Source organism: Python bivittatus, unplaced genomic scaffold (genome assembly GCF_059951505.1).
Source record: "Python bivittatus isolate LINGU-HERP-01145 unplaced genomic scaffold, Pbiv_v1 ctg000180_np1212, whole genome shotgun sequence".
Taxonomy (NCBI): Eukaryota; Metazoa; Chordata; class Lepidosauria; order Squamata; family Pythonidae; genus Python; species Python bivittatus.
Genome location: NW_028277047.1, coordinates 2,844,009 through 2,871,718, shown reverse-complemented (window position 1 = coordinate 2,871,718; position 27,710 = coordinate 2,844,009). Strand labels below are relative to the sequence as shown.

Genomic DNA, 27,710 nt, shown 5'->3' with positions numbered 1-27,710 from the left:
GCCGCGGGAGGGGAGAAAAAGCAGCGCCGGAGCCACGCCCCCGCCTCCCCACCTCGCTCGCAACTTTCCACCAATCAGGAGCCGCGCTGGAGCCCAAAAAAAGCCAACTTTTAGCCAAACTTCGAGGAAAGGATGGAGCGGGGGGCGAAGGGGGTTAACCCTTCGTGGCGCGCTCGGTTCATTCATCCGGCTGGCCGCGAGGGACTGGGGGGAGTGGGAGGGGGGAGTGGCCAACATTTCCGCCACCTCCTGCTCCTCTGCCTCGAAGGAGCCGCTTCCACCCCGAGAAGGAAGGGAAGGGCGGCCCAAGCTCGGGACGCGCTTAGCTCCCGGGCGTCCTGCGCCGCGCCAGGGAAGACGCGCGAGGAGGAGGGAGGAGGGCGGTTTGAGCACCTGGTCAGTTGGCAACCCCGGGGCTCCAGACCTGCCCTTCGCTTTCCACCTGCAGAAAAAGGCTGGGGCAGCCATCCAGCCCGGTCGCGCAGAAAATAAAAGCCTTTAAGAAGTCCCATTGAAGAGTGAAGCCTTTTGCGTAATTAAGGCTCAGGCGCCTTCTCCGAGCAAGGAGGAAAACCTGTTTGCGCCCTCAGTTTCTTCTTGCATGCTTGGAAGATGGAACCCATCCTTGTTTCCTGGGGGTTGGGGGCTGTCATCGACCTCATTGCCCGCCCAGCTTTGTAGTCCGCCTCCCTTTAACATTCAGAAAGCCAAAAATTTGCCCTGGGACCTGGTGAACTTACCCAAGGTGGAGATTGTACAGTGTAAGCCATTTATTTTTATTCCTACGGTTTATCTAGGTACCACCTTCTCCAGAGCTGATCAGGTGGGACCTGCAAGCTCGATCTGGATCCACCAGAACCTTCAGCTGCAAAGGCAGTCTATCTGGACAAAACCAAACCTCCATATTCAGAAGTGACATCTCGGGATACTGTCAAGGAGCCTGTTGTTCACTATTGTAACTACCCAGAGACCCATAACCACAGGCTACCTCTGAATGGTTGATCGAACATTGGGTACATAACCCTGGGCATGTTAAGCTAACCCAGCAGGATTTTCCATTCTTTCCTTTGCTTCAGAACTGATTTATATGCTGGGCTTCTCCAGCAGATTCCAGGTCTGTTTCAAGGGCTGATAAACTGCATGTGGGGTGGCCCCCATGCTGGGCCTCTGCAGGGTGCCCGAATCCGTCCTCTTGAATGAAGATTTGCACTGACCAGTCAGAAGACTGTATGAAACTTAAAACGCAAGGTCAGCTCCAAACGGTTTCAACAGAATTGGGGCAATTAAAATCAGGGTTAAACGAGTTCGTCGCCTTTGCGAGTGGTCCAACCTGAATAAACCCTGATTTATGTTTGTTGGAACCTGAACAGGTGGAATCTCGGCTAAACAAATTCAGAGTTAGATCCTTGGAACACAAAAGGGGTGTGAGATACCATTCCATATACCCAAGGGATATGGGGCATCCGTGCGACCTCCTTTGGAATAAACACCCAGGGTTGCATGGTTAGAGTGGAAAGTCTTGGAAACTTCCTTGTACAGTATATTTGTCCCCCCCCCCCGCTAAATTCCAGGTTGTATTATGTGAAAGATGAGAATTTAAAGCTAGTCGTTTAGCACCCAAGCATGATCGGGTTTCTAAGCCCTTCAAAACAGAACAGCAGGAATTAAATATCGTTGCATTGTCTTTACACCTGCGTCTCCTCTCCCCAAAAGGCATGCGTTTTGCACATGCTCAGAGGCTCTCTTTTCCTGCCTCTCATTTGAAATAATTCCGTTCTTAGCCTTGGTGTTTTAAACAGGTGGAGACTTAGGGGCTCCAACAGTCCCATTCCGTAATTTTCAGCCAGGGCAAGGCTCTAGAGACCCCCTGATGCCCAAGTTCCCCTTTCCTTGTTGATATATTTGTTTTATTGGAAAATGATACAAAGACAACATTCCAAGGGGGACATGCAATGCCTGTCCTTGCAAATGTGCTCCCTTTAACGGGAGCAGCTCTCTTCTTCTAAAAACCTGGAAATAATCCTCCAGCGTCGAACGCTCGACTTTATGCAGCTCGTTGCTTGGCTCTCATTAACATAAGTGGGATCGATTTGTTATTTCACGCTTCGTATTATCCGGAGTGGATGCCCAGCTCTGCCAGACCGACGACGGGAAAGCGTGCAAACGTTTGGATTGCAAATCCTTCATCGAGGGGGGAGCCAGGAGGTGGGTGGGGAGAATCCAAAAAAGTTCAAAACGTTGGGCAGGTGTTCTGCTGCGTATCAACTTTCTTGCACGGAGGGAACCGGTGTAGAAACCTTGCTGTGTGCCATCTTAGGGAAGGAAAATGGCCAGGCCTTGCTATCGAATTAGCCAGCACGTCATGGCAATTTCTCCTTGGCAGGTCAGGCTGCTGTCAAAAATCATGTCCTTGCTTGAAATTACAGGGCGTAAAGGCTCATAAACGTGGCTTTGTGTAGCTGGTGATACGAGTTGCCCTTTGTTCTCCCACAGCAGAGAGGGCAGGCGTCGGTACCCGGCGTGCAAGGGACACACGCAGGGCTCACGCGTCCAGGCAAGGCTGCAGTGGTACATCCGCGAGGGCAAGGCCTTGATTTTCAGTTACCTGTTTGCCAGAATTAAAAAGCCGATGCAAGACATTCAGTGAGATAGTTGCAAACCAGTTGGGGGAGGAGGAAAGGGGATCTTCTTAAAATTCTCCAAAATTCAGCATGTCCCCCATCTCCCAGCCACCGCGAATCCTCTTGTGCATTCGGGCAAAGCGAATCCCAGCTCAGAACAGACCAAAGATCTTTTCATTTTGGCTTTTTCATGAATATTATTCATATCCTAACCCTCTACTCCGGTGTTTCTCAATGGTGGCAACCTTAAGATATGTGGACTTCAATTCCCAGAATTCCCCAGCCAGCATGCTGGCTGGGGAATTCTGGGAGTTGAAGTCCACACATTTTAACGTTGTCAAGGTTGGGAAACACGGCTCTACTCTCTAGAGAAGTCTGTAACAGGTGGAAAGAAAGAGAAGAAGAGGATAACCAACAGGGGCACCATTGGAAGACCTGAAGAACCAGGTTAAGGACAGATCTTCATGAAGAAAATCCATCTATGTGATTACTAAGAGTTGACAATGACTTGATGGTACATCATCGATCAATTGATCGATCGATCGATCCATTTTCCTTCTCAAAGCTTATTTTGTCCTCTGTTAGCTTCTTGGATCCAACAAGTGGGGTTTAAAAGGACCTCTCGTGACCAGCAAGGGGCAGAACGAAAAATGGAAGCGGATTCTCCCCCCTGCAGAACAAAGTCTCTTCCGCCTCCTTGACCGGATTCTCAGCAAACCTAAAACGATGCTTTATGTAAAATGGGGATGGGGGGGGGGAGACATGAGCTCCTTTGGACAGCCTTCTGCTCGCTTCATCTTTTGATCCCGGTTGGTCTTTATCTGCTGTTCGCATTGTAGGCCACCCATTTCATAAATCAAGTTAATTCAGTGAAAGGCCCCACTTGGGGAAGGAGGAGAAAGTGGATTGAAATGCCATCTACTGATAACAGACAAATCCATCTTAGGGATTGGGGGGGGGGGAATAAAGCCTTTTCCTGCCTCCCCGAAACAGACCATTTTGCACCCAAACCAAGGGAGTCCACCTGTTTTTATTAAGATTGCCTCAAACCCAGATGGATGGATATATTCCAGTGAAGATGGGAGAGGAATCCGCTTCCGTAGAGAATAGCCCCCCTCTTCCAGGAGGCAACACAGACACGCGTGTGCTGTTCCCTTGGCACACGCACACGACTGCACCTCCGGCCAGCACCACGGACAGCCCTCTTGCCAGTGCAGACACTTTCCCCAGAATTCCTTCGGACAGGATTCAAAGCGGGGGACGCCGGAGCCCAAACGGCATCCCCTTGGGCAAGTTAGGACTTCTGGCCGCGGGGCAAAACACCGCACACACCCGAGGCCCCCGGGCACGCAAACCCTGATCCGAGCTGGCTAGGATGGACACGGCGCTCTGCAAAATCTACAGCCAAAATCAGCCAAGCGAGCAACAGGAAGCATGGCGGGGGGTTCTTTCTGCCGGGGGCCGAGAGGTGACTTCGGAAGGTCGATGGCTCCTTCGGTCCGAACAACCCCGATTAGATTTCACCGCTGTGTCCTGCAGAACCGGCCAGCACGCCAGGCGGTGGAGGGGCTGGCCTGGCAGAAAAGCAGAGAAGGAAAAGTGTCACGGGGGCGGCTATCTAGAAATACGATCAGTCGTAGGAATACGCGCCCCCCCAATTGCATTATCTGCACGGAACTGGAATCTTAGCTTAAGTTGGGGCATCTCGTGATGGGTAAGGCGACAATATCTCGGGTGCAAAACTGGAGAGGACCACTAGGGGGAGCCAGCTTTTAGGGGACTTGCTGCGGCCCTCTGGTGGCCATCTGCACGATTGCAGCCTAGGGATTGTTCCTTCTGATGGCTGTAGAAGAGTGTTTCTCAACCTTGGCAACTTTAAGAAGTGTGGACTTCAACTCCCAGAATGGCTGGCTGGGGAATTCTGGGAATTGAAGTCCGCACTTCTTAAAGTTGCCAAGGTTGAGAAACACTGCTTTAGAAGTTAGTTAGGCACTTGGGGCTGCTCTCATCTGTTCAGCCCCTTAGGTTTATTTTTTAAATATTTGTGCCCACTTCTCAGGGTTCTAAACTGGGCTGAGCCGGGCTTTGCCAGTCTGCCAATTTCCCCCAGACTCCCTTGGGAACCAGATCTGGTCACCCCGTTTCCATCTGCAGGCTCACCTGGATGGCAACATCTGGACCTCGGGGTCACAGCTGGGCCCGGCCCCCAGCTGAGGCCGGGGCGGATCCGAAGGCAGTGGCTTCTGGGGAGGGGGAGGCTTCGGGGGGGCAGGAGACTATGGAAGAAGGAACCAAAGTTGCGTGAGCAGAAGGCAGTGAATTGAGGCAGAGCCCCCCCCTCCCAAAATGAGTCCCTGGGTTCTTCTCACCACTTTTCCAATGGCTTTGCCCTCTGCAAATGGGGTCCCTCTCCGACCCGGTGTACGTTCCCCTCCACGGGGAAAGGGCGACACAATTACCTGAGTTTTAGCAATAGGGTCAGGAGGCAACGGGCGTATAGGCGGGGCTGGCCGGTCCCCAACGGAGGCCTGGTTAGAAAAAAGTTCAGACAGCGAAGTGCACACATGCAGGGCTGAAGAGGGTTATTTTTCCAGAGAGGGGAGGTCCTGGAAGATGAGGAATGGTCAGTCCCCGAGGAGACTCATCCGCCCTCTTAGCGAGGGTCCAGATTTGGAAGAAAAAAAGCAACCCATTTGGTCGCTGGGCCAGTGAACATGACATGAAAGCTTCCTTGGGGGATCTTGGGGAAGGACACAGCACGAGCCGAGTGGACGCCTTGGCTGCGAGGATCCCGCGCTGTGCCCGCTATCTCCAGTCCTCGCAGATCCGGAGCAGGGGAGACCAGCAAGGGCTGGGTGCAACGTGAAGGAAACGGGCCACTGTTGGGGGTCTCCTGCCTCGTCCCCCCATGCAAAACCATGCAAAGTACATGCCGCGGCCTCAAGGAATGTACGAAGGACCCCCCCCTTCCCTTTCCCCCTCCTGGCTGAGTTACCTGTTGATCTTTTGGGATCGGATCAGGCGGCAACGGCTTGGAGGGCGGGTCAGGCCGCGCGGCCCCCAGAGCAACGGGCTGCTGCAGTGGGGCGGAAAGGGAAAGGCGGGGGGGACAGGAGGAAGAGAAAGAGAAAGGAGGAATGGACAGGAGCTCGATCGCGGGCTTGTGACATGCTGACCGCCATGCGTGGGGGGCGAACATGCACCATGCAACCCCGGGCAAGAGAAGGCAAAGGTGGAGACAGGGGGGCAATCCGGATTTCAGGGGGAGGCCAGGAATCGTGACCCACACCACCTGGTTCAGTCCTTCCTCTGCTTCCTCTCTGTGGTGGCTCAACCACAGATTGCCTGGGGCGATTCGAAGAAAGGGCAAACTCTGCCCACGCGCAGAGGGCCCTACCGGTCCAGGACTGAGGAGTGGAAAATCGTCATCAGACGAACCCCATCCAACAAGCACATCTGCCTATCCCAGGTCCTTGGGAAGGACTTGATCGGTAGGTAAAAAGGCCAAATCCAGCCTAAACATCTGGATAATGTGCGACCCACCAGTAGAATAATAAGAATAGACTTCTTCATCAACACAGGGCTCTTCTTCTTCTTCCAGCCATTGATCTCGCTCTTTATAAAAAAAACTGCCCCGCTGTCCATGGGAAGCTGTTACCATAAGCTCCCATTAGAGAGTTAATCCTGACTTTCGAGTCCTGCCACCAAATCAGGTTTATTTCATGATGGTTAATGACCAGCAAGGAATTCCTACCTTTCCAAGGCCTGCTTTTGGGGAGAAAGGTGATGCGGCTGAAGAAACAGGACTGGCACAATGCAACCCATTTTTCTGATCATCACTTTGGTGGGTTTGGAATAGGGAGCTGCAAGACTCTTGGCTTGGGGTTCGGGGGGGGTGCCTTTATTTTTTTAAAAAAAAATCAAGTTTCTAGCTCATATGAACACTGAGGGGAAAAGTGAGAAGAGAGGGGGAAGAACTCAGAAGCTGAATCCAGGTTTCTAGAAGTGGGGAAAGACACGTGAGAAATCTTCTCGGGGCTACCAATACTACTTTGAAGGGACCCTAAACCCTTGCTTTATTGCATGTTCTAAGCCACGCCCCCATTGCACAAAGCCCCGCCTCCCTCCAGCATCCTCCCCAATCACCAGCCGTAAATGTTCTTGCCGGTGATTTTCCACCAATAGCAACAGCCCAGGAAAAACATACCCCAGATTTCTAGTTCCAGAGGCCAACACCAAGAGGGGATCCCCCATTTTATCCAGCTGCACCCAGAATTATCCCCCACTGTGCCCCCCCACAACGTTCAACCCCATGGAAATCTACACATCTTTTACCGGGCTGATCTTTTCACTTTGATCTGCAACCTTAGAAATACGATTTGCAACCTTCCAAGGTCTAAACGAGATCCAATATTTCTACGTGGGGCGTTGATCCCTCCCGGCCTCGGTTTCCTTAGGTTTGAGAGAATGCAACCCCTCAAATCAATTTGGGGCACCCAAAACTACAATGGGCCGAGCAAACGGAAAATTCTCTTTTTTGCAAAGGTGTTCCGTGGTTAGTTTTCCAATGGATGCTCTATTGCGTGTTCTAAGCCCCGCCCCCATTGCACGAAGCCCCGCCTCCCTTCAGCATCTTTCCCGACCTGGGAAGGGGGAGACAGAGTTAATCTTTGCTTTGGAGCTTCCCAATTCCCGCTTTGTACAATCTTTCCTTGGATCAGCTCTGTCCCGTTCTGCCGAAGGCCATACTGGTTTCCTGGGATGAGCAGAAGAAAGGGGGGTGCTTTCTCTCAGCCCCCCCCCATTTACCTTAGAAGTTGGCATAAGCTGAAGTTCTGTACTTGGTTTCCACTGTGGGGGACGAGGCCGGTTTGGAGGAGCTTTGCTGTAACTCCGGGGCTCTGGTTGGGTGATCCTGAAGGAATGGGGTTGGGGGAGACAGTGTTAATCTTTGCTCCGGAGCCAGCTTGGATGAAAAACGTCCCCCCGCTTGCAAGATCCAAAACACCAAAACGCCACCATCCACGTGCCACGTGTCCTCTTTCCATTTGGGAACCCCTCCCAGGCGGCCTTGCCAGGCTGGCGAAGCGAGCGACGTTCCAGATCCCCAGAAGAGGCTTTGCTAAGCCAAGGGTTTAAGAGCAGCTTAAGCAACCCTCGAGGAAGTTCCAGCCTGGCCAAATTCAGGAAGAACCACACCGAGAGAGAAAAAGTCAGCCTCGAAGCTCAGCAGAAAAATCTCCGGTCCTTTTAAGAAAGCAGAGCGGTGGGTCCTAGAAGCGCCAATCCGCGCAGGCAAAGAGGCTTGGAGGCCACGGGCTGGAGACCCTCACCCCCAGCCCTGTCGCTGGAAACTGCATTTGCTGCTTGCCACACGGGAGGGCATTTTGTCCTGTTCGGTTTTCCCTGCAGAAGTCTGCAGGAGGTTTAGCGCCAACGTCTAGGACTGAAGAGGTGGGAAGAATGCCAACTATGTGGAATGATCTGGCACCGAGAAGCACGGAGGCACTTGGATGATCCCCAAACAACATGGCACAAAGGCCCAGCAGCTCCAGAGCGAGGCAGGGGAGATCCCCCTGCAGACATAAAACCCTATTCTTTCCAACTGAAGCGTAGGAAACTATGCACTTGTTCACACTCCCAGCTTTGGGGTCCTCAACAGGCTGCCCGTGGGCACCATTTGCCCACAAAGGTCTCCCTTGGGAGCCAGACGGCTCACTGAACATCCATCTGAATATTTTTAAAATGGGAAACTGCCATGGGAATATTCTAGCTTATTTCCAAGGGGGCTTTGGGGCTCTCCCTTCTCCTAATTATAAATAACTTCCTCCCCAAAGGGAACATTTTCTCTTGGAAAACCCTGTCCTTGGAATGGAGCCGCATCGGGGATGAACAAAAACACTTGGCCGGTTGTTGGCTGATGACACTTGGCGTTCCTACATCCAGAAGACCCCCACAGATGTAATGGTCTGGGGGAATGGCCTCGGGAGATGGGAGGGAGAGCCGCAGACTGGACAACTGGTGTGTAAAAGGTGGCTCAGCCCACAGAAGGAAAAGGGACGTGGGAAGCATCTCAGAAGGGCCCCTGCCTAGTTTTCCGGAGAGTAAAAGGAGTGAAACAGGAATTTAAGTGGAGAGTGTAATGGTCTGGGGGAATGGCCTTGGGAGACGGGAGGGAGAGCCACAGACTGGACATCCAGCGTGTAAAAGGTGGCTCAGCCCACAGAAGGAAAAGGGACGTGGGAAGCGTCTCAGAAGGGACCCTCCCTAGTTTTCCACAGAGCAAAAAGATAGGAGGAGAGAAATACTTTCACTCTGCAAGATTCTCTTAATGGAACCTGACAACGAAGACAGAAATAGCATTCATTACTGGTGCTTCTAGCCTGGACTACCTTGCAGGGCTAACCCAGCTTCGCTCTCCAGAGTCAAGTCCCCCAAGCCAGCCCAAATCCGCCACCGTTCAGAGCCAAGCTCAAACCAGCCCCATCCTTGTTTCCCCAGAGGAAGGCCCGAAGGGTGTCACATGCAGAGCGAGGGGTGCGTGTACCCCCAAGCCAATACTCAGTTGTACCTTCCAGCTGGGTGAAGGAATTCCACCCGGGACTCAGGGTCAGCCCTAAAGAGGGAAGGTTGCAAAGTGAATGCACGTACCCAGGGCTCTTTTGGCCCCCCTAACATGTGGCCGCCCAATATTCCCGCCACGCTCTTCTGGAATTAGCCAGCGCTGCTCTGCTTGGGAAAGCGACAGCCCCTTGGGGTGGGAAATCTCCGGAAACGGGAGCGAGGAAGAGGAGGAACTGTCGGGTTACCTGTATTGGCAGCTGGTCCCCTTGCCAAACTGGCAGAGGCGCTTGTACAGCCCGAGCCGTTTGGCACAGCAGAGGCCCGCCACGAGCAAGGCGACCAGAAGCAGAGCGATCAGAACAAGCACCGTCGAGGTGGACCGGCTCGCTGCAAAGAAGAGGACGGCAGAGCGTTATCCTGCGCCAGGGAGAGCCTAGGCCCGGGATGGCGCATGCCAAACCGGGGCCCCTTGGCCAGCTCGCTAACACAAAAGATCCCTTGTTTTCCCACAATCACTGCCTGCGCTGAACGTCCTGGTTTTTGACAAAGCAGCGCTTTCGAGGCATCGACTCCATGGGGCCTGGCCCTTCCGGGTTTACCCCATGGCTCATCTGGAAAATACACCTTTCCTAAAGGAATGCAGTTGAAGGGGGAAAAAATGCCAAGGTTTCATTTCTTTTCAGCGCTCCGCTGAAAGTTTCCTTGCTTTCTTTTTTCCTCCCTCCTCCTCTCCTCTTCTTTTCCATTCAGCATTGAAAAGGACGTTGGAGCGCCAAGGTTAAGTCCTAGCCAGGGACGGGCACGGTAAAGCGATAATACTAAGAGAAAGCTGTGGATTCGGAAGACACGGAGCCAGGCTGATCGCAAATCTCACAGCCTCGTTTGGGGCATTTCCTGATCTCGGTTCGTTTCAGCCTGCTTTGCTTCTTTAAATAGTTGTGGGTCTAGCGGAAAGGCAGTCCCCTGGATTGCAACGTATTCTGCAAACCAGGGAGATGAGTTAATTCTGAATTCTGGTTAAGCATGCCACAATAACACATCCAGTATAATGGTCACAGTTGCCTTTCTAGCTGGGCCTTATATAAATCTTAGGGCATGAAGAAAAAAAATATATATATATAATACATATATAAAATATATAAAAATATAAAAATCCCCTCTCACCCCTATGGGTGGTACGTGTCTTCCTCAATCTTGTTTTCATATATATATATATATATATATATACACACAGACACACAGACACACACACAACACACATAGATATATATATTTTCCTCTTCCCTCCCCATCGCCTCTTCCTTCAGTGTGGTGTCTCTTCCAGACCACAACTCTGCGGGCTGTGATTGCCTTCTTTTCCTTAATCCGTTAAGACGTCTTCCCGTCGAAGAAGGGGTTATAAATGAGACACCAGCTGTTTCTTTTGTCAGGTAGACCCGCTAATGACCCAGCATGCCTGCGAAAAGCTTTCCTTAATGGGAAACTAATGGCTAGGGAAATTGCTGGAGAATTGACATGTGGGAACAAGCTGCAAGCCACGGAGAGGCGGAGAGGCGGCTGGAACAAAGGACGGGTGAGCTGATGCGAGGAGGTGCGTGTTACAAGCTGGGTGTGCACCCGTCTGCCATCTGCGGGCATTCATACATGCATTTGCGCAATTGCAACGGATGCCGTGAGGCTATCGCGCTGCACCCTTCCCGCCTTGACTTACCTTCCTCTGGGGCAGGGGGGCCGCTGTCGACACTGCCCCCGAGGCCACCGCTCTGGCAGTCAGGGGGGGCCCAGCCCGGCTGGCAATGGCAATGTCCTTTGCTGTTGCAAATCTGCAGGGCGAAGCGGGAGTCTCAGTTGGCCCCGACGGGACGAGAGGGGGACAGGAGCCCAGAGGGTCTCTTTCAGGGATTTCCCATCCCACGAGCCAGCTTTCTCAGATCGGCCCCTGGGCTGGCTCGGGGCTGGGAAACTAGATGTGGTAGGGACGCTTGTGCGAGGAAGAAGCAGCGAATGCACAGAAGAATTGGGGCCTGGCACACCAACACATGCAACTATGTGGTTTCTGCTATGTATGTTGCATATTAGAAGATCTCCACGCGTGAACTCTGACATGGAAAACAGTCCTTCCCTGATCTTTAAGACTTGGGCTCACCCCTATGTTTCCCTACCCAAAGAGGAATTCAAGTCTCCTGTCTGAATTCTCACTTTCAAGCTTCTAGTCCTCAGTTTTCACCCATCCATTCACATTTAAATTGCTCTTTCCCTAACCGATTACTGGTTTAGATGGGTGTTTGGATTGAAGCCAAACAAGGCAAATCTCTCATCCTCCCTCCCTCCCTCCCTCCCTCCTTCTTTCTCGCAGGTTTCTAGTCCTCAACACTGCAAAGAAAGTTGCGGGGGGGGGGCAGAGGAGAAGAAAAGCATCCAGTGTTTTATCTTGCATTTCCCTTGGTCTTCTATGGTTGGACAGTTTTTGAAAGAGGGAGATGTAGGGGGGGGGATATCTTTTACTTACCCCACGTCCACCGCATTTGCATTCGGAGAATTTTAACAAGGAGAGATCCTGGCATCGTTTGTCGATGCAAACCTGCCGGCAAAAATACGTGGCGGTTAAGGCAGGGAAGCGTTTGATCCCCCCCCCCCTTTGCAAGAAGTCCATTCAATGCTCACTCACTTTGCTGGACCCACAGTTAGTCCCCGATTGCGCCACGGCCTCATCCAGCACATCGGCAGCAACGGCAACGGTAAGAGCATCACGCAGGCAATTGGGCGTCCTAAACGCCCCATTCCGTTTTTTCTCGCACTGCAGCTGCCCGCACCGGACGTCACTGTTGGAAAGACGTCGAAATCGTTTCTGTTTCTTTTACTTCATGCTCCTAGTCCTCAGTTTTTACTTTAAAAGAGCGCAGGCACGCCCCCCTACACCCCACACGCTCTGAAGCGGGCATTTCCGCCAATGCACGTCCAGTTTTTTAGCTGTAGAGTTTTAACTGCGATTTCTTTCCATGTAGTAAAGCAGTGTTGTCCAAACGTGGCCACTTTAAGATGAGTGGACTTCAACTCCCAGAATTCCCCAGCCAGCCATGTTTTTTTTTGTTTTTTTCAAATTAATTTTCCAAATTGCATTCTAAACCAGCGTTTCTCAGCCTCCGCCACTTTAAGCTGTGTGGACTTCGATTCCCAGAATTCCCTGCTGGCTGGGGAATTCTGGGAGTTGAAGTCCACTCATCTTAAAGTGGCCACGTTTGGACAACACTGTAGTAAAGTTTACACCCCTCTGTTTTAAGCAGCCCTGGGTGATAGTTTATATCTGACCCATAGATTTTAGGGATTGTGTCTTTCTATGCTCTGCTAGTCACTCTAATGTTTAGCAATTTTTCCATTGTATTTATATATTAACATTTATCACACTATTTTAAACGGCGCCGCATCATCGTCCGCACTGCTTTAACCTCAATGCCAATTCTAATTCTGCACGCGGATTTTAGCGACATCGTGATTTTATCCTCGGCTGCCAGTCCTTCTGATCCACGCCTCTTTTCCATCATTTGTATATTTCCCATAATTTGGCTCCGCGCTATATTACTGGGGTTCCAAAACTGTAACCCTATACACCAATTTTACACTTGATTAAATCATTCTAACTTTTAGGGTTGTTTAACAGGTAGATGAGCTAGACCAGTGTTTCTCAACCTCGGCAACTTTCAGACGTGGGGACTTCAACTCCCAGAATTCCCCAGCCACCAGGGAATTCTGGGAATCGAAGTCCACACAGCTTAAAGTGGCGGAGGCTGAGAAACGCTGGTTTAGAACGCAATTTGGAAAATTAATTTGAAAAAAACAAGCCCCAAAGCCAGAAACTGATTTTCTTGGGGAGAATGCCAACGGACCCACCCCAAAATCAGAGGTAGGAAGCAAGATGGGGGATAAAAAAGCAAGACCGCCCGCCGTTTTGACTTCTCAGCTTGCAATTTCGGATTTTTTTCTGCTTGGCACGGCACCACCCATGAAAGGGGGGGGAGAATTCCCCAGCAGGGCACATTCAGAGATTGGGGGGCCCACCGTCGTGGGGAGAAGGGGGACTGCTTGCCTCTTAGCACAGGAGATGTAGGATCCGTTGGGGTTCTGCCCGCAGTGCCCCCGCGCGTCCCCTCTGGGATTCAGAGACGCCACGCAGCCATCCGAGAGAGGAACCGCATCTGGGAACGGAAAGGAAAACACGAGTGCCATCAAACACAATCCAGCCACAGGACTCACCACCCAGAGCCGAAATGCATTTGGTCTCGTTGGCTACGGGAGCTGTTTTCCCCGGAGAAACCTCCCCCGGCCCCCCAGCGCCAACTTCACCCTACTTCATTTAACGCATTCAATCTAGGCACCGCCAGACCCCGCCACAACTCGGAGCAGTTCCCCATGCCACGGAGAAACCCGACTGCAACAGGGCGATCATCAACAATTCATGAATGCATGAAGAAGGCCAGGTGAATCCAGAGCAAGCAAAAATCAAAAAGGGAAAAACCAACGGTGAATCAAGAATAAACCAAATTTTTTAAAAAAGGTCAATCAAGGACAAAGAATTTTTTTAAAAAATGCACGTAAAACTAGATGGTAGAGGGGGCCCGCCACACGAAAAAGCATCTATGAACACAGAAAAATTTCCCTTCTTTTATCCAGGGAAATGCCCCCGGCTCAAACACGGATTCAATTCAGGTTGATTCTAGAATAACTCTGGACAGCCCGCAATGCAACAGGCGAACGAAAATAGAATAGGAACAAGGAAGGGAAATGAAGAAGAAACACAGAGAAAAACACGTCAGACGAAAGGACGAGACTGCGGATCCAGGGAACAGTGAGAAATTTCAAAGCCGGTTGAGTCCCCGGCTCAAACATCAGCTTACCGGGACCCCAAAGTCCTTGGCACTGGCTTAAGTAAGTGGGGCAGATCCCCCCATAGCAAACAGCCTTGCCTCCTTCGCACAAGGTGCCATCTTGCTTGTAGACGTTGGAAGGGCAGCGTGGCGATGCCCCATCGCAGAATTCGGGGAGGTCACATTCGTTTTGGGCTACGCGGCAGACGTGTCCAGCATTGCGTAGCTACATGGGGGAGAAGAGGAGAGACGGTGTTGCCCCCCACTTTATTTTTCGGAAAGGGGGAGCTTACGCACAGCAAGGTTTGAGTTGGAGAGATCGCTCGGGGGCTCTCCGCAAAGGGATCATCTTTTCCCTATTTTCTGTTTCAAAATTCCCGCTCGATGGGTGGAGGGAGAGAGGCCGGACTGTCATTTGAACGTGCCGGCTCTGCACGGCCTTGCCCAACCCGTGCCCCCCATCGGAAGGGCCCCAGCTTAAGCCAGGGGACTCTTGAAAAAGAGTTTGGGGAGCAAACTTCTCAGGAGTTTCCTCGGCTTAAGCTGGGGCCCTTAGCCCCCGATGGGGGGCACGGGTTGGGCAAGGCCGTGCAAAGCTGGCACGGTCAAATGGGTTGGCTTCCATTGGGGGTGGAGAGCAAGAACGGAACCCGGGCATTCTTCTAGAGAGCCGGGTTGAGGAACAAAGAGTTTCTGGCTGAATCCTGGGTTTGCATCGGAAGGGGGCTAAGAATAAAAGGAAGGTGTCCCCCCACCTCTTTGGGGCAATTTACCTTGCATTGGTGACAGCAAGGGTCTCCAGTGGCACACTGGGCTCCGGGCATCAATTTGCACGAAGTTGCGTTGCAACAAGGATCTGTACATTCCTGGACAGTGAAGAAGGAGAAAAGAGAAGGGAAAAAAATGAAGATTTTGAAAAACCCGTCCTATAAGAAATCGCTCTAGATCAGACTTGGCAACTTCAAGATGCTGGCTGGGGACTTCTGGGTGTTGAAGGCCACACGTCTTAAAGTTGCCAAGTTTGAAAAACACGGCTCCAGATGTTTGCTTCAGTTTCGTACAGGGGTGCAGGCGTGGAACCGGGTTTTTTGGCAGGTTTTGAGATCTTCTAGACTCCAAGCATTACCCCCCCCCCCACAAGTCACGCACACAGATCTTGCTTCTCCCCAAGCAAGGTGCGGGGAGAATCTTTCCACCCACTGGGTGCTCCCAAGAGGTGCCAATGTATTAAAAAACCAGCAGCAGCAATAGAAATAAAAGCAAGAAATTTTGACAAGCAAAATCAGAATCTAACGCCCAACTTTCTTCCTACAGAAAATCTGAACGGAGGATCATAGTATCATAACATAACATAAAGGCAAATCATTTTCATCCCCTCCTGAGAACGGGGCAGGAGAATGCCACACGGAACCGAGTCTCTTCCTCGGGGGCCCCAGCCCACTGGCCGGCACAAAAGGGAGCACCCAACTTCTGCCGGCGGGTAGGAGATGAATAAAGGGAGCCGTGGCCCATCAGCACAGCAAGGACGTGGGCCGAAGCGAGAAAGAGAGCGCTCTCTTTTGTTCTTTCTTACCAAAAAGAGGCCACAGTCGCATTGCTCCCCGTATTCCACAAAGCGGTTCCCGCAGAGGGACTTCACCAGGCGGTCTGGTTCGGGCCGGTCGAGGAGGCAGCCGATCCGATCGCTCCGCAGGATCCGTTGGACCCGCTGCTGGCTGCAGGTGCTGAAACTCAACCCCGGCATGATCCTAGCGGAGGAAGGAAGGAAGGAAGGTTTTTCGGCACCATCCCCTCTTCGGAGGCGCGTGGATCTTGCTATCCCTCCGAGGGCAGAGGTAGAAAGATCGGACCCGAAGGGAGATTCAAGAGAGAAAGTCGTCTGGAGCAGTTGCTTCGGATGGGCTCCTTGTGGGCTCCGGGAAAGCAGCGGTCTTAGTCGTTTTTGGCAGAAAAACGTCCTTCCAAGAATATGGAGGTTTTTTTCCTACCAATTTTCACCCCATCAGTTGAGAAAGAATTGGCAAGGAGAAGAGAATGTTGGTGACATTCTCAAGGGCGGTGCGTGATATTTTTGAGCTTGGAGTGGGTAAGACGATCACCAATTGAATCCTCTCTCCAGCCTCTTAATTCCCACAAACCAGGGAAAACACCCCGCAGGAACTCCGGTGGGATTTTCTCGAACTGGGAAACACACAGCCCCCTGCCAAGGGATGGGAAAAAACCCACCGGGACGCCAGGAAAGGAAATTCTCCTCCGCTTCCCACCCTCCCGGAAGTGCCAAAACCTCCCTAGAAGAAATCGGCAAGAAATTCTCCAGCTCCCCGAACACAAGGTGGAAAAACAGAAGCCTCCTTCATGGGCAACGAAGACATTCGCACTCACCCCGTCGGGGGTTCCATGATGCATTTACGGCCCGGGGCACGGATGGAACTGTTGCAGCTGCAGCCGACCACATCGTGGACAAGGCCAAGGTTGTGCCCAAGTTGGTGCGAAAGAGTGGAAGCCATGATTAAAGGACTAACGGAATGGCCCTAGAAGGAAAGAAAGCAGGAATCGAGATTCAGGATTCAGGAAAGGGTGTGGTGTGGGCCCAGCCCCGTAAAGATGACCGGCTTCCGCACTGCAGGCCCTTCTTCCGTGCAAAGCTTTCAAGAGTTCTCCTGTCCACATAAAGAGTGAGCAAAGTTTCTCAATCGGGCAAAGAAAAATGCCCGGGACCTTCCACTCACCCATTTTTTTTTTTTAAAGCATGTTTTAAAGAAAACCGTTCCTTCCTGTAGGCTGGGGGATTTTCAGAAAACAAGAAGAGAGGAATTCCTCCCCCTGGCCACGCTGGAGAAGGTTTGCCCTGGGAAAAAATCCTCTTTGAAGGGCATGGTGCCAGTTTTAAAAGTAATTAAAAAAAAAAAGCAATCAAGATGGGCATAATTCATAAGCAGGTGGGTGATGAAGAAACAGACCTCCTGGTCTGAGCAGGTTGGACGAGGGGATGCTGCAGACACGGGGTTGCTTGAACGGGGCCAACCTTGAATAGAAAGCGGTTATCTTGGGTTTTCTTACGGCCATCCTGGGGGAGATGCTGGTTTACAAGCAGGAGTCTCTACTCAGGGGCTCTGCTACTACGAAAGCCTGGGGTGAGTGGATCGGATAGGCTCGCTTACTCTCAAGTTCTTAGCAGGAGCTAAGAGCCCCAAAGCAAGACGTCCTGAGTCTCCTTTAACCAGATTTATTGAAAGGGAAAAAGCGTCCAATTTTGGCGAGCGGATACCCTCCCTTTAGCACCCAATTTAGTGGGGATGCTCTGATCCTCTTGCTCACCCCCCCGTTGACGCACCGGGGGGAGCGGCTGAACGGGGAGGGCTTTGACCACGCTTGCAATCTTGGGCAACCCACCGTCCGCTCTCGTGGGCGCCGAGAGGCTTGTTCGACTCACCATGCTGATCCCACCGGAGCGCTTAGTGCAGATGGATCCCTGGGTAGACGCCCCGATGACGCCGGCGGTAAACGGGGGACCGCTGCGGCCGAAAAGGAAGCAGAGAGAGTGTGGGCGAGGGAAGGCAGAGTGAAGGTCAAGCTTTGCTGGGTGGCGCAGGGGAGGCTAGGGGGGTCTGCTAAAGTAATTTTAAGGGGCTGGAGGTTAGCGCCTTCGAGGGAAGGGCCCGTAATGGGGATTCTGGGCTTGGGCTTGGTGGGAGGGGTTACCCCACATTTAACCCATTGAGGAACCCCCCCATTGAGAATCTCACTGTAGCAGAGGGAAGGGACAGGGAGGAGGGGAAGAGCTGCCCAGTGGCTCCTCCCCCCAGCTTTGTAACACCCCCCTCTGTGTGGCTCCGCCCCCAGCCTCAGGGTTCCAACCCAAGCTGCTAGTCCTTTGGAAGGATTAATTCGTAGGCATCAGCCATGGATGACTGTAACCAATCCTGGCTTTACTTCTGTCCGTTTTGGGGTTTTTTCCTTCTTTTATCATTTTGTCTCTTTTTTCTTCCTTTTCGCATTTTGTGTTGTGTGTGTGCGCACGCCTTCGAGTCCGTGTGGACTCCTGGCGACGGCCTGGACAAGCCCCTGCATTTTCTGGGCAAGATTTCAGAAGTGCTTTGCCATTGCCTGCTTCCTAGGGCTGAGAGAGAGGGACTGGCTCAAGATCAACCAGATGGCTTCGTGCCTAAGGCAGAACTCGAACTCACAGCCTCCCGGTTTCTAGCCTGATGTCTTAACCCAGTGTTTCTCAACTTTGGCCACTTTCAGATGGGTGGACTTCAACACCCAGAATTCCCCAGCCTGCCATGGAATTCTGGGAGTTGGAGTCCACCCATCTGAAAGTGGCCAAGGTTGAGAAAACTGCTTTAACCACTACACCAAACTGTCTCTCTCTCTTTTTGCATTTAGCTAATTAAAAACATTTTTTTAAAAAAATCAAGCTGCTAGTCCTCTTGCTGATCAAAGACCCAGGATGCCCCTGGCTTCGCCTACTGCCACCCCACTATCACGATGCATTCCCAGAGGTCCAACCTCGCTGGCATCTTACATAATGAGCTGGACGCTGTCGTGTGGGATCCGGGGCATTAAATCCTTCTCTTTCCACGCCAGGAACCGCGTGAGAACTTCTCCAGCGGTTCCCTCTGTTGACACCCGGTTGCGCTGGTTCCAGACTTCGGCGCCCACGAGGGCCACCCGCAGACCCAGCGTCCTGTAAAACTGGAACAGGGAGCAAAAGGAAGGAAAAAAACAGGTTTTGCACGGAGTAGTCCCCAATGAACCAATGGGGAGATATGGAGAAGGCTGACTTAGCACCGGGCTGGGAAACTTCTGCCCATGAGTCTAATCTGCTAACACTGCAGAGGAGGAGATTAAAAACAGAAGGCTGTTTTAAAAAATAAATATAGATATATATATATTATAGATATATATCTATATAGATATATATAGATATATATAGTGCCCTCTGGAGTAAGCTACGTTATGCAGAGTGCAGGAGAAAAATGCAATATAATGAAATGGCGATCCGAATTGCAAACGGTAACCAAAAATACCACCTGCCCCTTTGAAATAATAAAAAAGAAAAAAACGACCTGAATTGGGTTTTTTTTCCTGGGGGCAACCTGACTTTATAAAATCGGTGCCCAAGCAAAGTTATGACGTCCCCGCAGAATAACTCCAAGCCTTCGATCGCTCCGATGTTAGGCTAAGGAAAAAGGGAAGGTTCTGCCATCGGAATTGCTCCTCACCCCGTCCATGTGGCTGGCGATTTCCACGATGCGTGTCTGAATCCGGCTGACGTTAGGATCCAGCTGGAACTGAAAGGCACGAAGAATTGGTGGAGGCGGTGGGATAACTGGGGGATCAAAAGGGGGGGTTCTCAAAGAAGAGGGTGGACAAAATAGATCTGTGGGATTCCTGGGGAAATCAAACTCGCATCTACAGTGAGGAAGCTGGGGCGAGGAGAGGGAAAAAAGGGAGGGCTTGCTCACTGAGATCTAGCAACGTGAAATTTCAATGGACTCCAGTCTTCCCTTCCGTTAGCTCTGGGCTTTGCTTTTGGCAAAGGAGGCATTTAGATGCCTGCTAGTAATTACTGAGAAGCCTGCAAGGATTTGGGTGGGGGGTCAAATCTTGGAAAATTGGGGAGGGGGAAGACATCCCTCACCTCGGCTTGGTCGGCCACGATCACCAGTTCCACGTAGCCACGCTCAGTCTCCGCTTCTCTCTTTGCCTGGCAGGAAAAATGGAGCATTCAGACACGTGTTCATGGAAGCCTTTCTGGATTGAAAGATTGGGATTTCCAGCTCTGAGGCTGGACGGTCGCATGGTCAGTCCTAGAAGCGCATCCGTACCCGATGCAGCGGCGTCCGCTTCGGTTGTGGGTGAAACTGTCTGCTCGACCTGCAGGCCCCTGTGGATGTCTTGACTGTCTCGAGTCTGTAGGCCCTTGTGTCTCCATCTGGGGTAGATTCCAAGCTGTAGCTTCTAAACCTGGACACGGTGAGGAGGCCACTGGGTGATCAAAGAAAAGAAAAGGAAGAGGAGCCACGTTTAAAAGTGCAATATTTTAGCTTTGTTTGGGGTTCAAGGTGGTGGAATGACTCCTAGAAAGCACCAGAGAGGGCAATCGAGGCATGCTTTTTTGTCAGTTTTGGTGGACTGTTTTCCTCTTCCCTCCTCCCCCCCTTTTCCTTTCGCGTCTCCTGGAATGGAAAGACAAGAGTGGGAACTATCTTGCTTTGAATGGTCTGAAGATCGTTTTTTTTTTTAAATCCTCTAAATAAATCAACAGAGGCCATCCCTTCATGCTTCCTAGAGCTCGGATGTCTACAAAGCATTATTTTAGGTGGCCTGGGGTTGAATGCAAATTCCACACAGGTTCAGTTCCAAGGCTACTCCAATTCCTGCATCAAAATGCTGCAGCGCACACCCACTGGTTGAGGATCATGGGCTTTGCAGTAGGATTGTCCTTGAGGCTCCTAGAAGGTCAGCGTACGCTGGGACTGTGATGCCTCGGAAGGAGAAAGAGAAAAAGAGAAGGAAGGAAGGAAGGAAGGAAGGAAGGAAGGAAGGAAGGAAGGAAGGAAGGAAGGAAGGAAGGAAGGAAGGAAGGAAGGGAGGGAGGGAGGGAGGGAGGGAGGGAGGGAAAGGAAAGGAAAGGAAAGGAAAGGAAAGGAAAGGAAAGGAAAGGAAAGGAAAGGAAAGGAAAGGAAAGGAAAGGAAAGGAAAGGAAAGGAAAGGAAAGGAAAGGAAAGGAAAGGAAAGGAAAGGAAAGGAAAGGAAAGGAAGGGAGGGGAGGGGAGGGGAGGGGAGGGGAGGGAGGGGAGGGAGGGGAGGAAGGAAGGAAGGAAGGAAGGAAAAGAAAAAAGAAAAAGAAGGAAGGAAGGAAAAGAAAAAGGAAAAAGGAAAAAAGAAAAAAGAAAAAAGAAGGAAGAAAGGGAAGGGACGGGAAGGGAAGGGAAGGAAAGGAAAGGAAAGGAAAGGAAAGGAAAGGAAAGGAAAGGAAAGGAAAGGAAAGGAAAGGAAAGGAAAGGAAAGGAAAGGAAATGAAAGGAAAGGAAAGGAAAGGAAAGGAAAGGAAAGGAAAGGAAAGGAAAGGAAAGGAAAGGAAAGGAGAAACAAGAAACAAGAAAAAGAAGGAAGGAAGGAAGGAAGGAAGGAAGGAAGGAAGGAAGGAAGGAAGGAAGGAAGGAAGGAAGGAAGGAAGGAAGGAAGGAAGGAAGGAAGGAAGGAAGGGGAGGGGAGGGAAATTCTGCCAATTTTGCCAATTCTTACCTTAAACCAGAGCACACACAGACACTGGCCCAAGAGTTGAGGTACCCCTGAATGGTACCCCGATAACAGCAGTTGCTCTAAAAAAAACCCCAAACAAAACAGAACAGACAGCTTAAATATGGGTTCAGCTGCAACAGATCAGAAAACTCCTATTTAGCAAGTTAGGAAGACTCAGGCAAACACAAACAAGACGGAGTTTGATTCTAGGATCCAGGCTTGTTCGAGGCGGGACAGACTGGGGGATAAGCCAAGGTTCAGCCACTGTGCCTGCTAAATGCTACCCCTCCTGTCAGAATCAGGAGCCAAAAAGGAGCCGTGGGGCACCCGTGACTCACCACATCTTCCCGGGAGCAACCAAACAGGTTTTTGAGGAATCACAGTGGGGCATTTTATGCCAAGGCAGCTACTGTAGGTAAATTCAAGGAGGAGACCATATTTTGGCGGTGAGGCAACTAAATGGAACCTCCAGCTCTAGGGGCAGTCTATCTCTGGAGCCAAACCACCGCATTCCAGCGCCGGTCCTTTTACCCAACCATTTCCTTTATTTGTTGCATGCAGTCAGCCTTTGGGGATGGCTGAAAGACCACGGGAAGCTTCTCCTGTCTTGAAAAGACAGGCAGGGAGCACGCGTAGAGTGCTGGGAAAGACTCCTTACAGTCTGAAGATTCAAAGGAGCTCCATGCTGGTCATCCCAAGTTCCCTCTGTTGTTCTAACCTCCCCAATGTATTTTGCAAACCCTATCACGGTTAACACGTGGTTTGCAGGTAGCACAAGACCTCTCTTGCAGATGATGGAATTAATTCCTTTCCCGCACGTACTATGAATTATTACAGATTTCCCTCTCCCGTTTCTGAGCCCGTTGGAGGAAAGGGAATCTGCTCGCCACAAGTTCAAGAGCCTCAGCCAGAGAAATTCAACAGAAATTCTCAAGCTTCCCGGGAAGAAGGTCAAAAGCCAGAATTTGCAGGGGAAGGAAACTCTGGAGGTTTCCAGTGTGGTTTTAAAAGTCAAGGCAGAAGTCTGTCAGGGCTGAGTCGCGCCACCAGGATTAAAAGCATGTCTGGGATGTGCGGTTTCAGCTGGGAGGCATTAAACGCTGATATGTAGCAGGTGAAGCTGAGAAAATAAATGTGGTTCTTACCTCTGGGTTCGTTGGCTGCAAGATTCTTGTCCCATTTGGGAGGTAATAGAGTAACCCTGGGGTGCCCCTCACCAGCTCCCTGCAAATGAAGAAGATGCCTTTAGCACAAGCCAACTTTGCATGTAAATCCCGTAAGAAAACGCCTGCTGTTTCCGCTTTGCTCTCCGCATCGGCCTCCCATTTCCAACACGCCTCGTGGAAACCTCGCAGCAGAGGAAGGCAGCTTTTTGACTCCCTTTATCTCCACCCAACTCCCAGTTCTCCTTTCTGTTGGCAGCAGGTTTCGGAAGAGAGACTGCTCCTGCACGTGGAAGCTCCGCCAAACGCTCAGGGCTTGCTGGAGCCTCCCTGGTGCATGAAACACTGAGGATTGGTGCCTTAGACCGAAGCTGGACACCTTCCTGTGACTCTCTCTTTTTTATATATATATATACAGAGATTCTGCGCTTTTAAAAAAACTGCATTTATATTTGCAGATAGAACTCCAGAGTCGGAGGGGCCCTTGAGGTCACCAAGCCCAACCTCCAGTTCAGGGCAGGGATCCCCATTCAGGCACCCCCAATGGAGGATAACAACAGACTTCAAGGACAGCCTTATGGTTTTAACACTTCCCTGCGTCCGGAGCAACAGGCTGACCTCTCTAGGTTAGTACCATCTCGGGGACCAATCCAACCGGGAGACCCCTGCGCCTCTGGGGGCCTTTCCGGCACGGCCCCAACTCACCAATTCTGCCCCAAATCCAGAAGCAGAGTTTCTCCTTCCACCTCTAAGGAGAGCTGCAGCTTCGCAGGGAAACTGGTTGGACCCTGAAAAGAGGGAGAATTGGGGAAAACAGACCGAGCAGCCTTCAAAGAACCCCCATTTCACCTGGCAATGCCCGCCCACCAGCCGGGCCCGGGAGAAGCCGCTCCCGGTGAACTGGGCGTCCCTTTGGGTGGGGGCTGCTACGCCATCCGCAGAAGGTGTCTGCTGCATTCCCTTCCCTGCCTCACCCACCGTTTTCCTGTCCAACAGTAATACACGGAAGTGCTCCGGAGACTCCCAGCATCCGGGGGGGTGGGGGGGGCACACCAGGGGGGCAGGAGGAGATGAGCTCATCTGACCGGCCGAACCGGCAGGCCTGCAACGTATTGCTTCGCAGGTCTCCTCGCTGTCGCTTTTCGAAGCCCCAAAGCTGGCAGGGAACTTACCAACGCTGCTGCTTTCAACCCGACCGGCCGGGTGCCCTGCAGGATCCTTGGCATGACGGGCCAGGAGCAAAGCTGGTTATGCCATGGTTGTGGGCTGGAGGCATCTGCAAGAGGCAAAATGCTGGTATTTGGGGCTGGCTCTTCCCCCACCCCGAAGTTGGATTTCCTCTTGGGGGAACCCTCAATGTGGGGTCATGTACAGACAAATCCATGCCCCCAGAAGACATTTCCGCAGACCCCTTGCTTTGATGATTCCATTTCCAAAGGATCTAGTCCAGTGTTTCTCAACCTTGCAACTTTAAGACGTGTGGACCAACTCCCAGAATTCCCCAGCCAGCATGGCTGGCTGGGGAATTCTGGGAGTTGAAGTCCACAGGTCTTAAAGTTGCAAGGTTGAGAAACACTGGCCTAGATGTCACCACCGCCTCAACTCCTGAGATTTAGGCCAAATCTTAAGGACTAGGAACACAAGAAGGGTTTTTCACACAGGCATTTTAGAGAAGCTTCTTTTTAGCCAGCGAAGGAAAAACATGTAGCGATCCATTTCTCTGATGATGAGAGTTGTAGTCTGGCATGGTTGGATGGCACCAGGCAGGGCAGAATTTGTGAATTTATAATAGACAAATAAATAGAATTTTTTTCTCTTATCTCCCCCAATTGTCCCCAGCCTGGCATGCCCCAGACATGTTGCATCACACCTCCCTTGGGTCCCAGCCTGCGTGACCAACCAGTGGGGCTGATGGGAGCTGTAGTCCATGTGGGAGAAACCCAGGCTATTCGAGCCTAACCATCCCTGGCTTCCCGTAACTTCACAGAGGGAGAAAGAGAGAGATGCCCGGATATTATAATTGCTCACAATGTTTTACAAAATGGAGGTGCTGAAATTACCCTCCCTTCGTTTGAACGTTGGGTTGCTAAACAGATCATGGGCATCAAATCAGGCATCAATACAAATGCCAACAGACTGGCAAGAAAGAATCGCTCGGTATTTGCTGGTAAGAAAGAGCCGACTGAAAAGACAACGGAAAAACCCTGAGTTCAGTCAAGGACTTTCAAGGTTCTCGGGGCCTTCGAGGTCACCTAGTCCACCCCCCTTCCTGATTGACGAAGGAAGACGAGGGAGTTTCATCCCTTGGGGAAACTGCCTCCATTGTTGACCTGCTTTTCCTATTAAGCCTCCCCCCTCCCAGCAAAAAAATCCTTCACTTCTGTAATTTCAACCCATTTCTAAAGCTCATTCCCCTTCTTTCTTTCTTGCCAAGCAAACCCCAATCACGGCGTGCTCCAAGCTCACCCTTCTTCCCCAAACGTTTCACAGGGCGGGGGACTCCCTCCACTTCTCCGCGGAGAAGCCGAGCGCCCTTTGCACATGCTCAGGGACGCGGGAACCTCGTCTGCCCTTCCACGTTCCCCGGGGCGCCCCCCGGCGGCTAAACTCAGGGGGGGAAGCACCTCCCGCAATTCGGCCTGGATGCCTTCACCCCACCTCGTTGTCACTTCGGGAAGACCCCCAACGGGGCGGCTTTGCCCACCACCCCGACACCCCCATCCCCGCACCCCATGCCGCCCCGCTTGGCGAGGTTCGCGCCCTCCAGCGCCCATCCACCGCAGCCTACCTTACAGGGTTGTCGCGCAGGTTGCTCCTAGCCCTCCCTCCCTGCCTGCCTGCCTGCCTGCCTCCCCGGCTGCAGCCCCGGCGCCCAGCTCCCGCCCGCGGCCCGACCCTCGCCCGGCTGCACGTGGGCAGGCGCGACTCACCAGCTGCGCGGACCCCGCCGGCCACGCATCCCCACGACGCCAGGAGCAGCGCCACTTCCCCCCAGGGCGCCATGCCGCGGGCAGGCGGCGGAGGGGCGCCTGCGGGGTCGCCGGCCTGGCCGGAGCGCCGGGGCGGTCGATCTGCGCACCGGGGTCCGGCTCAGTCGCTCCCCGCAGCAGCAGCGGCCGGAGGCGGCTCTTGAGCCTTTGCAGCCCGGCCCCGCCGCCTCTTCCTCCTCCTCCTCCTCCTCCCTCCGCCTCGCATTGCAACGCCGCCGTCGCCGCCGCAGCTGTTGGGCCCGCCCGAGAACGGGAACTTCCTGCCCGGCCGCCCTTCCCCAGCCTCCGCCCGAGCGCCGCGCTGCCAAGTCCTGCTGGGCGCGCCCGGACGGAGCAGGCAGCGAGGAGGTCCGCGCGCTTCCGCCGCTCGACACGCGTCCCAGCAGCCGGGCGGGGGGGGCGGCGGAGTGGGAGGGGGTGCCGGGGGTTCCCTGCCCTGCTGGCAGGAGGGCGCGACTGGGAAGCCGGGCCCGGGGCAAGGAAGGGGAGGAACGGTTGGCACTGGTCCTGCGCTGCGCCCTTGGTGCGCTCCCGGCCCAGACCTCTCGGACAGCCTCCCGCGGGGATCCTGGCCAGGCAACGTCCGAGCGACCCTCAAGGACAGGGTATCTCAAGCTAGGCAACTTTAAGACTTGTGGACTTCAGCTCCCAGAATTCCCCATGCTGGCTGGGGAAGTCTGGGAGTTGAAGTCCACACATCTCCCCGTAGCAAGGTGGAGAAACAAGTCTAGATTTCACCACTGCCTCAACTCCTGAGATTTAGGCCAAATCTTAAGGAACACAAGAAGGGTTTTCCACCCAGGCCATCGTTATCCAGTTCCTGTTACAGTCTTCATCATCCCCATCAGCATGGCTGGCTGGGGAATTCTGGGAGTTGAAGTCCACCCATCTTCACGTTGCCAAGGTTGAGACACACTGCTCAAGGATCTGGGTTCCCTTGGATCAAGGAAACGCAGAGGCCTTCGTTGTTCTTTCGCTGGAGGAGATTGAAAAGAAGGGTTCCCAGAAGCCCCCGGCTGTGGGGTGGGGTTTGGCCCCCCTCAAGCCTAGAAAGTGCCCCCTTTCTTGTAAATGCTTTTTACATTTTTTTTGAAAGAGGTGCTTTTGGGGAGGGGAAAAACGGGCTGCCAATAATCCTGCCTTTGGCCTGTTGGCACGGTGGGAATATTCCAAGCCCAAGGTTGGTTGAAGACCGGGGGGCAAAGCCTCTGAAATTTGACCTCTGCCCAACGGAGCCGGGGTGTGAATGACTAGCCGTGTTTGTGCCCCGGGATTTCAGCCTGGGTTCTGGTTTGCCTCCTGCGGCCTCATCCAGGGAGGGCTAAGGTGCCGTTCCTCCAACTAACCAAGGTGGACACTCGCTCGTCTAGTTTTGACTCAACCAGGTTTGGGCAAATCCAGCAGATAGGTCGGCTTTGTTTGGTAGCGTGGTTTCGTTCCGGTCTGGAGAAGAATGGATGGCAGCCGAGAATGTCAGTTTCCCTTCTAGTCAAAGAGAAACGGCTTTTACGGCTGGGTGTTGCACTTTGAAACCATTCAGACCCACCCTTGGCTAGACAGAAGTGTTTGCGATCACAGCTGGAAGGCCTCTTAACTTCTCCTGAAGTATCTCCAGCAAATGAGAAGCCAGATCCTCCCCTTTCTTCGCCTGAATCAGCCTGTCCTTGGAGGAAATAAATCTTGGGCTTATTCTGAAAATGAAGGCACGGATCATAAGCTTTGGAGGATCGTGCTTTGGCCACAAGAAATGTCTTTGCCCTTACAATAAATATCCCAAAGCCCTGGGTCGCATCTGCCACCCAAACCATGCTCTTGTTCAATCGCAGAGAGATTTTCGGAATTTTTATCACCCCGTCCCTGAGCTCTGATTGAAACCATGGAGAACAAAATCCCTTTAGCTGCAGACGGCTGGCTTCTTGTATGGGTAGGTAATCCCCAGTGGTAGGCCTGACTCGCTGGTTTCTGCAACTCGAGAAGATGGTAAACACTTTCTTCTTTAAAAAGGCACTTGACACCTAGCTGCCTAAGAGCCTCGCAATTTAATTTCAATTTTATTTTATTGTGGCCATTTGGAGACCCCCTTCTACACTGCCCCAAACCTCCAGATTGTGTGATCTGTGCGCCTTTGTGTATAACCTCTTGAATACATACAGGTTGTCCTCGTTTAGCGGCCACAACGAGGACTGGCAACTCGGTTGTTAAGCAAAGCGGTCGCTAAGTGAAACCATGACTCTGCTTACAATCTTACTTTAGCTT

The 27,710-nt window shown here is 52.3% G+C and overlaps 1 protein-coding gene across 8 annotated transcripts; it reads right to left on the bottom strand.

Annotated features, from left to right (window-relative positions):
• Positions 1-3,635: 3,635 nt before the first annotated feature.
• ADAM15 (ADAM metallopeptidase domain 15) lies at positions 3,636-25,939 on the bottom strand. Of its 8 annotated transcripts, none has more exons than XM_088137248.1 (25): positions 25,395-25,939; positions 23,637-23,740; positions 23,170-23,252; positions 22,447-22,525; positions 21,305-21,381; positions 19,882-20,041; positions 19,695-19,760; positions 19,276-19,344; positions 18,576-18,745; positions 17,481-17,562; positions 16,430-16,578; positions 15,621-15,795; positions 14,821-14,913; positions 14,078-14,273; positions 13,270-13,378; positions 11,854-12,007; positions 11,695-11,766; positions 10,897-11,008; positions 9,431-9,572; positions 9,193-9,237; positions 7,431-7,536; positions 5,617-5,697; positions 4,991-5,149; positions 4,782-4,897; positions 3,636-4,195 (listed from the first exon to the last, which is right to left on the bottom strand). In XM_088137248.1, exons 1-25 carry the CDS (start codon positions 25,465-25,467, stop codon positions 4,135-4,137), a joined length of 2,733 nt encoding a protein of 910 aa, XP_087993374.1. In that variant the 5' UTR covers positions 25,468-25,939; the 3' UTR covers positions 3,636-4,134. The 8 variants fall into 8 exon arrangements, 7 of the variants coding, with proteins under 7 accessions (XP_087993374.1, XP_087993377.1, XP_087993378.1 ...); XM_088137251.1 differs by having other exon boundaries at positions 5,081-5,149; positions 25,395-25,936; XM_088137252.1 differs by lacking the exon at positions 4,991-5,149 and having other exon boundaries at positions 25,395-25,936.
• Between the last annotated feature and the right edge of the window lie 1,771 nt (positions 25,940-27,710).

What these genes read in the sequence shown, in the direction of transcription:
- ADAM15 (XM_088137248.1), bottom strand. Translation starts at nt 25,467, where the DNA reads ATGGCGCCCTGGGGGGAAGTGGCGCTGCTCCTGGCGTCGTGGGGATGC. An exon ending in AGCTTATGCCAACTTCTAAG is followed by an intron (nt 5,698 to 7,430) that starts GTAAATGGGGGG and finishes GCCCCACTGCAG; the next exon opens with CAGCCCGTTGCTCTGGGGGC. An exon ending in GTCCAGATGTTGCCATCCAG is followed by an intron (nt 4,196 to 4,781) that starts GTGAGCCTGCAG and finishes CTTTTCTGCCAG; the next exon opens with GCCAGCCCCTCCACCGCCTG.